Raw genomic sequence first — 16300 nt, forward strand, 5'->3', positions numbered from 1 at the left:
AAAAAAAAAAAAAAAAAAAAAAAAAAAAAAAAAAAAAAAAGGGGGAGGGGGAAGAAGAAGAGAAAAAAAACAAACAGCCTTTCGCGGTTAACACTTTCTAAACATGACAAATACGTTTCTCCTTTCTGTGTGGTTTGCAACTTAGCAGCAGACCCTGTGTGCGAGCCTGGTTACTGATACAAAAAAAGTAAAGAATATATATATATTTTTATATATATATGTATATATATATACGCATATATATATATAAAAACAGAAGTCTAATTACAGCAACATTTGTTACTCTGTGATAAAATCTGCAATTTACAAAAATGAAATGACTGGTTTTTGCCTGCCATTAAGGCATTTCAAATTAACACCATGGAACTGATGTCTGTAATAAAGCGCTTCCTCATGTGATCCAGTCACATGACAATGTACATTTCCAAACTCATCATTCTCTGAAAAGAGAAAGAAGAACGTTTAAGTATGACATGTCCTTTTCTCTTAACGTTTTCTGCACCTCGGATACGCTGTGAAACAAGATCTGCACAGTACTCAATCTCAAACCGCAAAGAGAGCAAGTCACTTCCTCTTCCCTCCCCCACAAAGGTCAACATACTACTAACAAACGTGTCGGGATTTATCTTCTGAGTTCCAAAACCCTGGACTGCATCGGGTCTTTCCGAGTCAGAAACCTCCTCTCCTCTTCAAATAATTCAAGCTACGAGTCTTACACGGTCATTTGTTTCCAGAAAGACACCAAATAACCACAGAACTTTATAGCGCTATATAACACGTTAAACTCTCTGAGACTTAACACRGAGGTGATGAAAGAGATCCTATTGCTACAGGTGCAATGGGTTTTTCACTTAAARTAGGATGATTATTACACAGAAGGGTGTCTCTCCTCTTGGAGGTGAAAGAGTAAATCTTATTCACAACCTGGTAAATAACTAACAGGCGAATGCATGGAAATCCTATGTAACTGAAAAATGCTGTAACCTCCAAGGGACTCCCTAGCAAACCCTCTGAAAATAAAATCAGCAAACCAGATTTGCAGATTGCATAAAAGCCTAAGTTTACCTGGTAGCAGACGGATCTTAACTGAACATGGAATTTTATCCACATCTTAAGATCATTTGGATCTTAATTATATTTGATAATCACTTGTTTTTTAATAGCTAAATCTAAAACACATTCTACGGAAAAACTCGGAAAACAGACTATTTGTTCCCCCTTAATGATCTACATTATAATTAAAGCACACATTTCAAAGACAAAATGTCATCTTAATGAGAATAAAACTATAATTAGCCTCAAAACCCAGCCAACCTTTCCCCCCTCCTAAAAAATCGTGTCTTACAAGGAACTGCAGCCCTCTAGCCTATAAAACCTATGTTTTGCTTTCTCCTCTCTATATTAAGATGTAGAATTCAAGATTTACTGGATATTTACCTTCTTTGTGCAGGAAACATACCAGACGCAGATGCCTGAGCAGCCACCTGCTGAGTGGCAACAAGGGCAGCAGAGGTCAATCCTGAAAGAAAGGAGAAACAAAAGACTATGGATGCACTTCTGGTTTTAATGGATTTTTGTGTTCAGAGAACGGTAGGAAGAATCCCTAACACAAACAAATAAAAAACCTCACCATCAGAAAATGGCTTTTAGCACTACACAAAAGGCGAATGTTCCAGGCAGCAGCGTTGAGACAGCCTGCCCAGTACGACCAATATGCCTTCATAGAGCAAGTTGAATTCTCCTTGATAGGTATTTTACAAGAAAATACAGCATTCCGACTTATTGTATTACTTTCCAAGTACTGCACTGCATGGTGCTAAATGGTTTATATGAATTCCTGAATAGGAAGCTCAGTAGAAATAATAGGTACCAGGAAACAACAAGAACAAAAAGTCACAGTGAATTACAGAAACGACATGCTAGCTGCTCAGAATACAATACTTTCAYAATAACTTATCATTTTTACATTTTTCCTACTGAACAAGCATAATGCATCCCATAAGGCACATGGAATCACTGAATCAAACTGAGAAATTTCAAGACTTTTACACAGGAAAAAGAAACTGCTGAGGCACTGAGTGAACGTAATGAATTAATGTCATTTTAGCTGCCAATTGTGATAGTGTGTACTTTGCTGCATAGGAAGAAATCTCCTTTTAATTCAGCTAGAATCCAGGGTTAGAGAAAACCAGTCAAAGACTGGTATAAAACCTAGGGAGAATGAATCATGCCTTACTGTTGTGCCTTTTCCCTGACTGCAACTCTGTGCGCTGCATTTGCTGAAATACAAAGAGTTCTCTTTCAGAAGCTCAAACTGTAACAAGCTGGAACCCTTGTGACTGCAATGCCCTGTACGTAAAATATGTTCCATATAAAAAGCTTTTGTCTTTGCTAGACTTCTTCCATTGCCCRCACAACCCTAATTATATAAAAAGAAGGTTGATTTGTTCTTTTTTAAAYCGCCTTTTACCCAGTTAATGTCAGTTTGCAGTAGGATTCAAAATGTTCAAGTGACTAGTAAACTAGTCACTAACTAGTAAATCTTTAATAATGTGCTKACAACTGGTTGTAGAAACAAAACTTGCTGTTTCTCAGGCACAAAGCTATTTACTTGAGGCTTTCCTTGTTGTTAGTCCTTGCCAGGAATCTTCAAGCCTTCTGCCTCAATGTAAAGCCCTTCTGCTTTAACAACRGGATCTCTATTCAAAACGCTTCATGTTTGTACACATGGCTTGCAATGTCAAGGGAACACCTCCCCCAGGCAAGCTAATCCCATTGCTGCTCACCTTGAAATGGGTCGTATTGACCAGGTATAAGTGGGTAACCCATTCCAACGTGTGTGTGATGATGCGTATGGAGATGCCGCTGGCTGAAAGGAGAATGACGGTCTCGTTCCCTCTCTGCTTCCCGTTCACGCTCAGCTGCAGATTTTTCCACAGGCTGACAATAAAATTGTGAAAGAAAACTGACATGAGAATCTTAAAGGAGAGGAAATTGTAACCAAGATACACTTGCTAATATTACCTGGCAATGACCTTTTAAATTCCRATAATGAAGCTGATTCTCCAGTGTACTGGAGATTTGCACTTGTTCTCGTACAAAGCTAGTGTATCTGGTTATTTCTGGTATTCTGGTTATATATAACCTGGAAGATTTTCAGAGCACAGATTTTCAGGTGACACCCTGTGGCATGAAGCCACCATGCTGACCTCTATTTTTGGGCTCCCTTAAGTCTGGCTGACCTGCCAATATCTGAACATCCTCTTTGGGCTGCTAAGAGCTGATGTAAATTAGTCATCAGCCCTCTTTAATGCACACTAGGGAACAAACCTGCCTAAGCAGTAAGAAAGCCATTTTAAAAATAGAATCAGAGTCAGTGTCTTGCTCACAATTAAAGATAGCACCAACTTATCTGACAGCAAAATACTAGTGTTTGTTCCAATATGGAAATATTCAGAAGTAGATGCTAGAAATCTGCTATTCTGAAGATATGACTTCATGGCTAATCTATTACCGAATTCCACAGCTGGACTTCTTACTTCATTATCTGTTCTCAAACAGGAGCCTCCCATTTGACTGCAATAAACTCTGCCATGCACCAAGAGTTATCTCTGAATCTAGGTTTCTATAGGAGTCCATTTATTTAGGTTAGAAAGACTGTGTGTACAGAACTCTGCTATACATATCACTTCCAATTTATGCTTTGGAAGCATCTGGACTTTAAACTACTTTAAGTAGCAGTAAAGAGAAGCATCATGCATTCATAGCTTGATGCCAGATTGTGTGTGCGTATTAAAATGATATTCTCTAGCCCTCCCCGAAGGTACAGCTCTTCAGGAACAACAGATGAAGCCTTACAACAGGGGACTTGCTGCGATACTGGTTGGCATGCTGCTGGAGCAAATCCAGTGCTTTGGACTCAGTGGTTGATTTCGCATTGAGGCTCGGGCTGGTATTGACTTTCTCCGCCTCTTCTCTCCCTGACATCTTCCCATAAACAGGATAATGAAATCCTGGAGAGAGATAGGCCCCTGCAGGTAAACAATAAATGTCACATCAGGTTACTGCTTTTACATTTGGTTATATCAAGGTCGGAGGGGGGGATGCCAAGACAGAGAGTAACATCAGAAAGGGATCACCTGACTATCAAACTGTACCTTTGCTCTTCGATTTTTTTTCGCCTAATTTGCCCTGATGAATGGAGGTTATAAAGAGGGCTGAGCTGATAGCCATTTCAGGCATTTATGGGTCCTCTTTAAGTGAAAGAATAGTAACTGTAATGGTTCTGACAGTAAGTGCTTAGAATATTTTTATAGACAATAAACTACCTGTCAGTCTAACAGCAAGAGCAAACTGTCAAGGGTTGAGGAAACTGTAGCRGGGAACTCTGACAGCTCCTAAAAGGAACACCTTGTGTTGACTTTYCCTAGCATAAGCACGAGCAAGAAAATGTCATCTATGAAACTTCTAATTTACTCCAGCAGTGAATGGAAATATTAAAATGCAAGCTTTGCTTAATTTTGAGTCTGTAAATCTCTACCAATGAGCAAGGCAAGTTTCAGGATACATACCAGGATAGCTGTGCATTAGSACAGGAGAGACTGCACGATAGGCTGGATGGTTGGGATCGTACATCTGTGGATAAGGATAAGCATGCAAGTACTGGATATATGACTGGTGTTGACTCATTGGTGAAGAAACTGCCACTCTAGCACCCCGAGAGTCCTTCCAATTTACAGGAGTCTTTCGATCATCGTTTTTTATCTTGCTCTCATCCACTGATTGAGAATCAGAACGCTTGATCTCTTTAGGCTCCTCTTTAATGCTTGCCAATGAGACAGGAAGGTTAGGCAGAGAACTTTCCTTGTTAGGTGTTTTTCTTGGACTGTCTTCTTTTAACTTTTTTTCACGATCAAGTTCTTCTGATTTTTGCTGATCAAGGTATTTGGGCTGATAGACATAATGATGCCATGTTCGTGAATCTGGGTCCTAATGCAAAGGAGAAAAAAAAATTTATTCTGAACTTAATGTTGAAATAGGATATTGGCATTTCCCCTATTTTGGCTAATGGTAATGGTARCTAATGATAGGTGTTCTAGTAACATATCTCTAATATATAGAAGAGAGGTGTACTTGCTACAGAGCGCCTTAAGCTCAAAGTCAAACCAGTATTACCATGGAAGAGTAAGAGACTATTATCAAAATGTAATTCAGTTGTTTCACCTTATATCCTCTGTCATCCTTTAAGTAGTTTGATCATGAAATACATATGCATTGTATCAAAGTTCTGCAACCACACTGTACATAAAACATGTTAATTAAAGCCTGCTGAGAGATTTTCCCACTAGAGAGCAAAAAGTATCTGTRAACCACAAAATTAAAGCTGCCTAATGATATGCCAGCGCACTTAGATTACCTGGAACAGTGAACCTGAATAACTGATCTAGCTGGAAAGATGSTTGTGCTACCTCAGATATTGCACACACTGATGAATTAGTGGAACAGCAGACATTTAGGCAGACTCCTGCACCTGGCAGACAGTCCTATTCTGAGTTTTTAAAATGACAAGTGTAAGAATTTATAAGATCAGGTCCACAAGGTTTAAGGAATGAGTACAGGATAGAAAAAAATATATTTTTGCATAATGATTATCTAGACTAGTTTACAAGTATTGTATAGAAGTAGGTAGGTGTATTCTTTACAAGACTATATTAAATCAGTACTGAACAACAAGAAGACTTTTTTTTTTTAGCACACGCTACGCAAGGGCTAATTGTAAACGTTGCCTCCAACAGATACACATCATGGCAAATGCAACAGAAACASGAGCACAGAACTAGACGCTTGGACAGTCTGGTTCAAATACTCATTTGAATTAGCAGAAACCTCCTCCTCTGGCCCGTATCATCCCACTTCCTTTATAGCTCCCAACTCCCACTCACCTGACCTCACCGAACCTTGAAAGACAGCCTGTTACGGTGAAGTCTAGGATGTACCGTACACCAGAACATGAAAGCRTTGACATTGAGGCTCTGGCTCAGAGCACAGAGACAGTAACATTACCTCCAGTGAAGGAAATACGACATCTAGGAAGGTCAGCATGAGCCACTGGATGAAATTCTGGTTCCACTGAAGTCAATGGCAAAACTAACACTGACTTCAATGGAGAGATGATTTCATCCATTGTGYTGGCCTGTAGGGGCTTGGGGTGGGTTGAGGAGAGAAGGGGAACTTAACTGTTTTGAAAAGGTCACCTTGGGTTAAGATAAAGAGCTGAGCTTCAAGCCAACTCTTCAAAGAATCAGCTCACCCATCTTTAGTAAATGCCAACTGTCATTTAACAAAAAAAAAAAGAAAAAAAAAAACACTTCAAACCATGTTTCACATCTACTTTAAGTCCTCTCACAATGAAAGCTGCTTATTTTCCTTCAGATTTCTCATTTCTGAACTAAGTAAATTGCTTGGAATTTACATCTAAAAGAGAAATTTAATTCTATTTTATTCTTGCATGTAATTTTAAATAGTCTATTCATGTCTTAAGCCTGGATTCTGTCACCACCTTGCTATTTTATTTTTCTTTTCAAACAGCTCAACTGAAAGATCTGTTGCTTTATTCACCAACTATAGTACAATCCAGCAAGAAAAAAGGGATAGTGGTGCTTGTTTGGCTGCAAAGGTGAAAGACCGTAACAAAATCAGGGACAAAATCTCACACAATTTAAGAATGAATTGAGACACCGGTGTCTCATCTCCTGTGATCTCACCTGTTTAAATCTTGTGGTTGGATCTACTCCCGTCTGCTTCATGGAGTCCATAACAGATTTCATCTCCACAGCCTCTTTTATGAGTTGATGGTTTTCCATTTGCTTGGCTTTGAAACTGTCAGACTGAAGCTGCTGCTGGTGATTGGAAAGGATCTGTGATTTGCTCGTCTCCTCACCTTTGTTAGGGATTGATGACCCTATTTTAGTGTTATTTTTGCTCGACTCTGGAGTCGAAGGGGCCTTTGAAATAGTAGCAGATGGGATATTCTTTTGCTTATTATCATCTTTTCCTATTTCCTTCAAGGGAGGTTCATTCTTTCTTTCACAGTCTCTTCCTGTTTGTGCCATTTTCTGTTCTGCTAGTCTCTGGTCCTCATAGTATTTTTCATACTGCTGTCTGTAAGCGGGGTTGGAGGCCATTAAGGACTTTTGGTCCATATAGAGTCCGTAAGCATACTGTCCGTAATAAAGTGACTGGGCAAGTGCAGGGTGTCTTTGTGTTATTACTGACTGATGCTGAGGCTGCAAATTAGAGGAATTGGTTTCACTTTTCTTGGGGTCCGATGGTTCAGTCTTCTCTTTCTTTTCGGCCTCTTCCTCGGCCTCTTTTTTGATCTTCAGTCCCTGTGGGGTATTACTGTTCCCAGCCGCCGGGGCACTGACCTGGCCAGAGTGCATRTAACTTGGAGAATAATAAGGATCGTAGCCATGGTAATAGGGAGAATGGGACTCTTTTGCTTGAGCCGATTGTGCTGTGGWTGAAGAATGTCCTTTTACAACACTGTCTTTACTAGAAATAATATCTGAAGGAGAGCTGGCCTTTGACCTCATGCCCTCTGACCGGCTGTCAGAGCCGCCGTCATCAGCCGCATCAGAAATATCGGAGTAAGCAGGGCTGTTGGTTTTAGCGGCTGCGCTGTCCGCGCCGTTTTGCGTCAACACGTGCAGCGGCGCCATCGAGGACTGTCCATTCACCAAAGTGCTGCACTCCATCCGGGAGGCGCTCCCTATGGACGGGCTGGGCGCGTTGTCCGTGAACGTGTAAACCTTATCGGCTTCGGCCTTAATACTTGCCATCCTGCTCTCTTGTGACTCCGACAGCCCGTTAGCTAACACTTCGTTCTTGTTGAGATGGTCCTTTAAAAAATGGCCAGATAAATCTTTCCCAGACCCTTTCGAGTCRTCCAGCTTTCCCAGCTTAGAATCCATCTTCGGGCTCCCGGTCTCTTTGCTTTCTTTGTCCTTTAGCTTTCTCTTTTCTTTTTTCTTTTTGTCTTTGAGCGATGTGAGAGCTGGGTTTACAGTGCTTGGCTCTCCCATAATTGTGGGCTTTGGTTGAATGGGTTTTAGCGGAGGGCTCTTTGGTGTAGCCTGAACAACAGTCGTTGTTAGAGAGGGAAGTCCTGGTATTGTCCCTGTAGTGGTGGTTGTAAAGGCCGTAGTAGGTATCGCTATTAATTGGGGAGGAGTCGGTGCTGGCGCTGGGGCAATGGGCCTGGCTGTTTTCAGTTTGGAAAGGTTTTTATCCACTTTGCAATTATTAGCTTTTTTGCCTTTGTCTTTATCACCCAAACCTTTCTTGTCTATTAACCCTTCAGCCTCCAACTTGGGCATTTCAGTCTGCAAATTGCCATCCACTACCGAGCAATTGTCCAGGGTGGCTGCCATATTAGAAATTACTGGAAGGCTGTTTAATTCACTGTTCAGACCCTTCTTTTTGCCCGAATTCTTGCCAGTTTTAGAACTGATAACTGAACTGGGGCCATTGCTGGTCAGCTCCCTTTTCCCCTTGGGGGTTCCTGGGGTAGTGATGGAAGAAGGAGACATTGGTGCTTTTAGCGGATCAAAGCCGGACAAATTTGTGCTTGGCTCGCTGCATTCAAGTGCCACATTACTCAGTGCTTCCTCGCAGTCTGAAATTTTGTCTTCGCTGTCAGGCTCAAACTCCAGTTTGTTTTCTGGGTCTAAATGTGCATGAGCCTGGTGGTATCGGAGTCCATTAATGTGCTTGTACTTTTTGTTGCAGTTGGGGTGAGGACAGTCAATCAGCACTGGAGAAGAGCAGCCTTGGTCCAAAAAAGTGGCCTCGGGTTTGCCCTGYGGAGTGGTGGGAGTGCTTCTAGAGTTAGTACGAACACGTTTTCCAGATTTATTGTCCTCTGAACTGGAGTTCAAATCTAGCTCCATCGGAGGCTTATTTTTCCTCTTGTTGGTGGATGAGGGGCTGGCTTTGACGTCATCTACAGCGCAGTTTGGGGGTGTCCTGCGCCCACTCGAGTTAAGGCTGCCCCTCCTTCCCTTCCCGTTGGCACCACCTCGATTCTTGTTCTGAAGTCCTCTAGACTCCGCAAAACTCGCGTCGCTTCCAGGTACAGCTGCAGCAGCAGCGGACCTTGCCCGCTTCCCTCTGCCCCGACCTCCTCTCATTTCCAGGTCACTCGTTGGCGATTCACAAAACCTATATAAACAAGAGCAGATGTCATCAGCAGGAGCTGTGAACTAAATAAATACAGAAACAACACTGCTTCCCGTAACAGAGCCTTCAGCCATGTTAACGGAAGGATGTGCTTCTTCCAAATGAGTCTCAAAGGGAATGTCAGTTTAAAAAGGAAAAAAAAGGGAAAAAAACCCCATCTAATTAGAGCAACAGAGAGAAAATTTTTCCTAACTTATAAAATTTTATTTTAAAATTAATTCTCCTTTGATTTAATCCCACATACTTCTCCTCCCCTCTCAAAAACACAAAACAAAATAAAATAAAAATGCTCACCATAACCTCCCCACTTTCCAGTGCGGAACAGAGAATTACTCATTTCACTGATGCACGTTTTCAATTACACTCAGTTGTTTTTTTATCAATCTCTGTATAGTTTCTTGACAGGGTTGAAAACACAATAGAGTAAACCCAGACCCAGGGCCCTTGCTTACCTAGGAGGGGCCCAGTCGTGCTTTGTGCAGTCCAGCAGCGTTCCCACGTAGGTCTTGTTCCTCCATGTAACATTTACCACCAGAACACCTGCCGGGGGGAGGAAAATGAAGTATTATCACAGTCAGAACAGTAACTACGGTAGGTTTTTTGTTTTGTTCTATTTTTTTTCCTTCCCAGCAAAGTGAGAACTTTATTCTCATTTGTTTTCAAAAGCTGTGGTCTGTACTCTTCCTCTTTTCTGGTTTCAGTGACCTCAAGCTAAAACCCACAGGAAAGAACAAGCAAGAAAGAACAAGAGTGTGTGTGCATAAACGTGTGTGCGCGGGTGCAAGAGAGAGCATATGCCTGTGTGACTGCGAGTGTGTGTAATCAAGATACAGCTGACAGAAGGAAATGGTTTTTGCCATGTCCTGCTGTAAAACAGCAACACTCACCTCTTAATTTTGCTATTATTGCACATAATTGCTTTCGTTTGGCAGCCAGCCAGCCAGCAAAAACTGAGCACCAGTTACAGTGTTTAAATCAGTAGGTGACTGAGAAGAATYTGCTTTGCTTTAAACAATATGATAATGATGCTTCTATTTATTTGAAATTGCATATATCCAAACACACAAAAACACACACGTATATGCATCGTAAGTTTTGTTCAGCAGAGAGATGAACACGTATTATCTGCCTTGCCTTTTCCTATGTAGAAAGGGAGAGATTAAATGAGAAACTACAACCTTACAGTAAAGTTAAGAGGAATCAAAATATAAATATTTAGAAAGAGGGYTATTAAAAAAAATGTATTGTGTCATTTAATTGCTTTTCCATTTAAGACCTCTGCTTAAACATAAATACATCTGCCCACCTAAGGCAGACTTAGAGTTTTGCTTTATTCAAAACATCTGTGTAAAATGTATACATGGTAAGGATGTCTTAAATGAAATTAAAAGGTGGGGGGAGGGTCAGTCAAATGTTTTCAGGCTCCCCTCAAATTGGCCTTCCTGGAGATAATTTATCACCATGTTTATGGACTAGTCAACGTAATTACCCCTTTAATTCATTAACTGCCGCAGATAAACCCAAGGTAAGCTCTGGAGCCAGCCCTCTCTTCCCTTCCCCGCTCCCACTGAAGTAAGAGATTATCCCTCCCGGCCCAAGGAAAACGTTTCCAGCTTGTAGGAGGTATTAGATGCTGAACGCAGCTGCCAGCCCCGCGTCTTGCTTTTCTCCTGCGCTCGCCTTGCCCCAGCGCTCGCCCTCCCACAATGGATGTAACAACGGCGCGCTGCCAAAACGGATCCGGCCTGCTGCTGCTGCCGCCGCGTTACCAGCGCCATTTCTGGTACTGCACTAAAGCTCTCCCTCTCTGCTGCACCAAAGTAAAGTAAACATGTAACCAGCAGCTTATTTCCTCGGGGGCCTGTTAACAGCAGGGAAGTATTTGAAGTGTTGTTAGCAGAGGTACATGGGAAGAAGGGATTTCCGTGAAAATTCTCAATAGCAGATTTGAAAATTATTCCCCGTAAGGTTTTAAAGTTGCCATTGTGATGAGACGCCTGTATGGTTTCAGCCATTGGGGGTAACGTGGTCTGAGGGACAGAACAGCCTTCCCAACAGGGCCAAACTTGCGATACGGACAAGGATTAAGCTGAAGCTGACACGTAAGCAATCAAAATGAAGCTTATTTTTAAGATCTGCAACACTTTCGTAGCCTGGAGAAAACCGCGGTTTGCCGCTGCCCCCCGCATACGCCAGCAGGCGCCTGCAAACGCGCCGGGGCGGGGCCGGGAGGGCGGCGGCTTCAACCGCCACCGCGCAGCGCCCCTCGCGCCGCCCGCCAGGCCGGGGGGCGGGGCAGGCGGCGGCGCGCGCAGCGGCCGTTGCCTCGGGCGGGCGCCGCGCCGCTAAATGGCCGCCTGCGTACAACGGAGAGGCATTACAACGGTCTCTCTCTGGTGACCTTGCTGCTTTCCCCCGCTGTCGTAGCTTCTCCGTGGCGACGCTGTAGCGCCGGGGGCCAAGACGATGATATTTACCCTCTCTGGGCGCTGTTGTGTCCCACCAGCCTGCCGGCGCTTGTCCGTCTCCTTGCGGAACCGCAGGCGAGGAGGCTGTTACGGCCTCCCACAAAAGATTACCAGAGGATTAAGCCTGCCTTCCGTCCCCTGCTAACTAGTCCACTTGTATTTTTTTAAAAAACATAATTGTTACACTTAATGACGGGGTACTCCTAAATAATTCCGCGTCTTCAACATTCCTTGCCTCTTTCTGTGTCCTGTATTTATTAATTTATGCAGCAGAACCATAGGTAGTCTGTTACCTATTAATRGAGCAGAAGGCAAAAGAGAAGGCATAGAGTAGGTGTAATAAAAAAAATGACATCAGTAAATATTTCAGTGATTCTTAGAAGACATTCAAATGACCTGCCAGTGTGAGAAAGTCAATACTTCAAAGCAAACACAAACAAGCTCCTCCTTYAGTCAGTTACATTTAGCATCTCATTATTTTGTTGGTCTTAGCTAAGGCCCYGGTACGTAAGTAGAAGGGAAGATTAATCCCCACGCTGTGGTAGAATAACTGTAGTAAGGAATAAATTTCCTTTCCCTAATGAACAGCATATTACTCAGCCACAGGTACGATTTCACAGAACAAGCAGTGAAGGGAGCTCATTTAATCTATTAAAATTATCATAGAAATGGGTCAAAAGAATAGAARTAACATGGGAGATAGGACCGACCCCTATGGAAATGTGCAACTGGGAGGCTAATTAGACCAAAGCACWGGAAAGCCAAAAGGGATCGCAGAAAGATGCTATATGCTGAATCTAGAGAAAAGGAAGGACTCGCCTTGCTGCACCCCATCAGGGTGTACTGTTACCAATTCTCTGCTCCAAAATAYATGTCCTTGGCACAATGCTCAAGTGAGCCTACTTTGAAACAAGAACCTCTCCTGGGACTTCCTTCCAGGAAGCAGTACACAAGTAATACTGCAGCAGTCTTCAATACACCCCTGGGTAATGCATCTGAATACACAGCACAGGTAGTCACAGACCCACCAGCCCATCGCTAATGCGGGGTGGTGGTGTGTGGGGAGGGCTCCTATTCATGAGACTACATGTTCCATAATAATAATTTCTTTATCATTGTCTCAACAGGAAGGAAAATGAGGAGATAGTCTGAGGAACCCACAGGTTTCATACTACCTGAATACAAAAATGCATTTGCACGTGAAAAAAGCAAGAGGCTAAACTATTCAAAATAACCACTACAACAGAAGGAGGGGGAGGGGAATCAGATGCTTGTAATACAATGTATCTAAGGGTATCGGGACTCCTAAGATTGCAATTCAGGGAACCTACCTGAAATCCTAAATTGAAGCTGCCAGGAATAAGAAACCATCTTTTCACTATTTCAAAAGTTACTACCCATGCTACTCGTTATTACTGAGCAGTAGCTAGAGTAACCAGTAAAAATATGCTCAAGGGCTGTCAAATACAATCTAGTACAGAAAGATGGGGTAACGTTACCWAGAAATTTTTGACCACCTACACTAGTCAGTGCCTTTTCTATCCAAAACAGTTAGCCAAGACAGGMTCATACCCCAAAGCCTTAATGTAAAGTGAAGGTGCATGCTGGATGTCACCCAATGCCCACCACTGTCACTTTTCTAACATCAAGGGGCATTTCATCAGCCTGTTAAAAGCAAGAAAAGATTGTGTATTTGGGTATTTTCTTTCACACTGGATATACTTTTATAAGCTTTTCCTTATCACACTGAGAACTACAATGTGGGAAACTGGATTCATGGCAACAAAAACACCCAAGAATAGTTAGAGCAGCATTAAAATGTCATTGGCTATTTACTATTAATTAAATTTAAAGAACAAAGTATGCCACYACAATTTGGAAATGATCTAAATTACTTCCAAAGCACTTTAAAAACAAAAACAAAGGTAATTCACAGTGGTTCTGTATAAGTTATCATTAAATCACTTCTTAATTCTGTGATGCGAACAATGTAAGACACTGATTGTGACATTAACAGAAGACTGAAATTATGAATACTGTCCAATGCCCAGCCTTAGGCTCTTAGCTGTATAATACTGATCTTCTGTAGGTCTCATACCTGAAACTGCAGATTAACACTGAGACTCTTTACAGGGCTTGTATTCACAATACAAAGGAAGCAACCCACATTCTTTCAATGTTAGCATAACAAATGTAGATGTACTATTTTGACATAAAAACATCACAGTGACAAGGCATCTTTAGCACCACGCTAGGATACTGTGCACATTAATTATCTTGAAGTAAAAAAGACATGGCAGTTTTAGCAGCCACCTCAAGCTTGTAGGGATCTACTCACATCTAACAAGATCTGCTCTTGCAGATGTTCTCTCTTCCAATGCAGGAAAGACCAAAGGATCTAATCTAAAATAGACACGTAAGTTTTTTGCTTTCATGACTCCACTTTCTGCATAGCAATAAACATAAGCCAAGAATTTTTATGCTTTGTATTCAAAACTTTGAAAATGAGATCATGTGTTTAGGAATCAAATTTATCACATTAATAGCTTAAATGTAGGTCCCAATTTTCGAAGAAGTTGGCTTCAGAAAATAAACACCTTCAAAGTCCAATATAAGTAGACATTACTCAATTAATTAGACTGGAAAGCCTGACTTAATGTTTACAGCATAAGCTGCTTTGGTGTTCAGATCATAGCACATGCTACAAAATTCTGCTTTAGTTCAAGTTGATTATTTTCCCAGGCAACTCAAAAGACTAGTTATCTGAAAGGATGAATGGGTATGGCTTCATTTTTGTAATGAGAAAGAGGGAGCTCTCCCTTCTTAATACAGAATCCAACCCAGAATAACTGCAGAATTTTGGCGAAAGCAGATCTGCACACAGGCTTTCTCAATACGTATGTAACTCATTTGTGGAAGATTATCCAGATGATCTTCCAACAGTAGGAATTGTTTGTTTGCTTTTCAGTTATCAAAAACTACTGTTTAAACATCAGTGCGGTCCTGCTTGCTCAAAATTTCTATTTGGATAACAGTTCTGCCTACTGCTTTTACTATGCTAAGCATTATGTTAAACAACCTTTGCTGATGCCAAAGCAAGACCCACCAAATTATACTGTGCTTGGTAGTCATTTTTACAAGATTATTTTTAGAAACTTTAATATTACAAATTCTTGCAGCAATACTCCTGTGGTACAGCAGGTCTTCAAAGTTGAGTTGGAAGTCTCAGTACTGAGATGGCATCATATCATCATTTGATATAACATCAGAGCAAAATCAGCTCCTCATATCTTTACGATCGGTGAATCTACAAGTTCATTTGCAAGTCAAATTCAATTTGCCTTTTGTGCCAGCCTTGCTAAGTACAAACAATCCCGACATGCCTGGAATAGCCAAATTGTGTGGTGTATGCTTCATCTCTGGGTACACGACCATCACGGATTAAATCAACACATCTTATTCTGCATGTGGCACTGTCAACATTTAATCCCACACATACCTACTTGACATCATTATTCTAACAGTAACTAAAGCATTTCAAATGCCAAAAGCAGCAGGGTGAAAATCCGTAACTTTAGGATTATCTCAAGCTTTTTTTATTGCCATTGGTTTCGTAAAGAACGCAGTAACTCATTTGCCTCACAACATCTACCACAGCCTCATCGAACCCTGATCCACATATACACCTGCCATCCATCCAGGCATAAAACGCACAGAACAATGTTTACATTAGACTTGCGATGCAAATGCCCCACTCTCTCCTGACTGCTTCCATCAAGGAGGTAATCTAAAATTAACAGCACACATTCTACGTAGAAAGTCAAGTCTTCTCTGCTGAACACTGATCTGGTAGCCACACAGTTTGTTTACTGCCTTAATCATACGCTGTGCCTAAGATGGCACAAGAACTTAACTGTGTCTACAGCAGGTGCACATGTAACAGACATCAAGATCAGCAAGGCTGAGAATGTAATGACWGTCAGGTGGCCAGAAAATGCAAGACTGGGGATTTTCTTTTTTTTAAGCGGCACGCTGCTGGGCTGTTTGAAGAGTCGCTTTAACCACATCCTGTAATCAAACCATCTGGAGCACAGATCTGCAATTAGTCATCCTGGACATTGGACTTTATCTGAACAAATACTGTACGGCAATGAAGCTGAGAAGATTGGACAGCATTAAGGAAAAGAAGCAAAATGAAGTACTGCTGCTACAGTCATAAACCTTTGAGACACTTGGATGTGGTGTTAATTTACTACTTTATGAAAACACTGTAAGCTTAAAGGTTAGAGGGCTGAAAGGCTAAAAACTGCTGGTTTAGATAATGTTGCCCTGCTGGTAGCTAAAGCAGGTTGGCATTACTTGAGCCACATAAATTATAGTCTCTTCAACAGCATAACAAACTTGATTCATATCCGTGTGCTTTCCAGYGGGTTTTGAGTAACGCCAACCTAAGTTTGATGGGTACTTTATCCAAATGTCATGTTCTTTCTTTCTGCTTTAATTGGGAAGCCATCAGCCAAGATACTTAAAGTAGTAACCACCACCTTAACTTAGCCTGGAAACTGCTATTTCCCCCTGGGTCCATGTGCTTT

The 16300-nt window shown here is 41.6% G+C and overlaps 1 protein-coding gene across 1 annotated transcript; it reads right to left on the reverse strand.

The window, feature by feature from the left end:
• Window positions 1-355: 355 nt before the first annotated feature.
• On the reverse strand, window positions 356-15143 carry LOC146595633 (zinc finger protein 608). Its single transcript, XM_085305332.1, has 8 exons — window positions 15050-15143; window positions 9693-9780; window positions 6765-9222; window positions 4572-4989; window positions 3859-4031; window positions 2787-2940; window positions 1438-1519; window positions 356-440 (listed from the first exon to the last, which is right to left on the reverse strand). Exons 1-8 carry the CDS (start codon window positions 15141-15143, stop codon window positions 434-436), a joined length of 3474 nt encoding a protein of 1157 aa, XP_085161458.1. The 3' UTR covers window positions 356-433.
• Between the last annotated feature and the right edge of the window lie 1157 nt (window positions 15144-16300).

This window comes from Rhea americana, unplaced genomic scaffold (genome assembly GCF_003343005.1).
Source record: "Rhea americana isolate MKP2758 unplaced genomic scaffold, rheAme1 scaffold_22, whole genome shotgun sequence".
Taxonomy (NCBI): Eukaryota; Metazoa; Chordata; class Aves; order Rheiformes; family Rheidae; genus Rhea; species Rhea americana.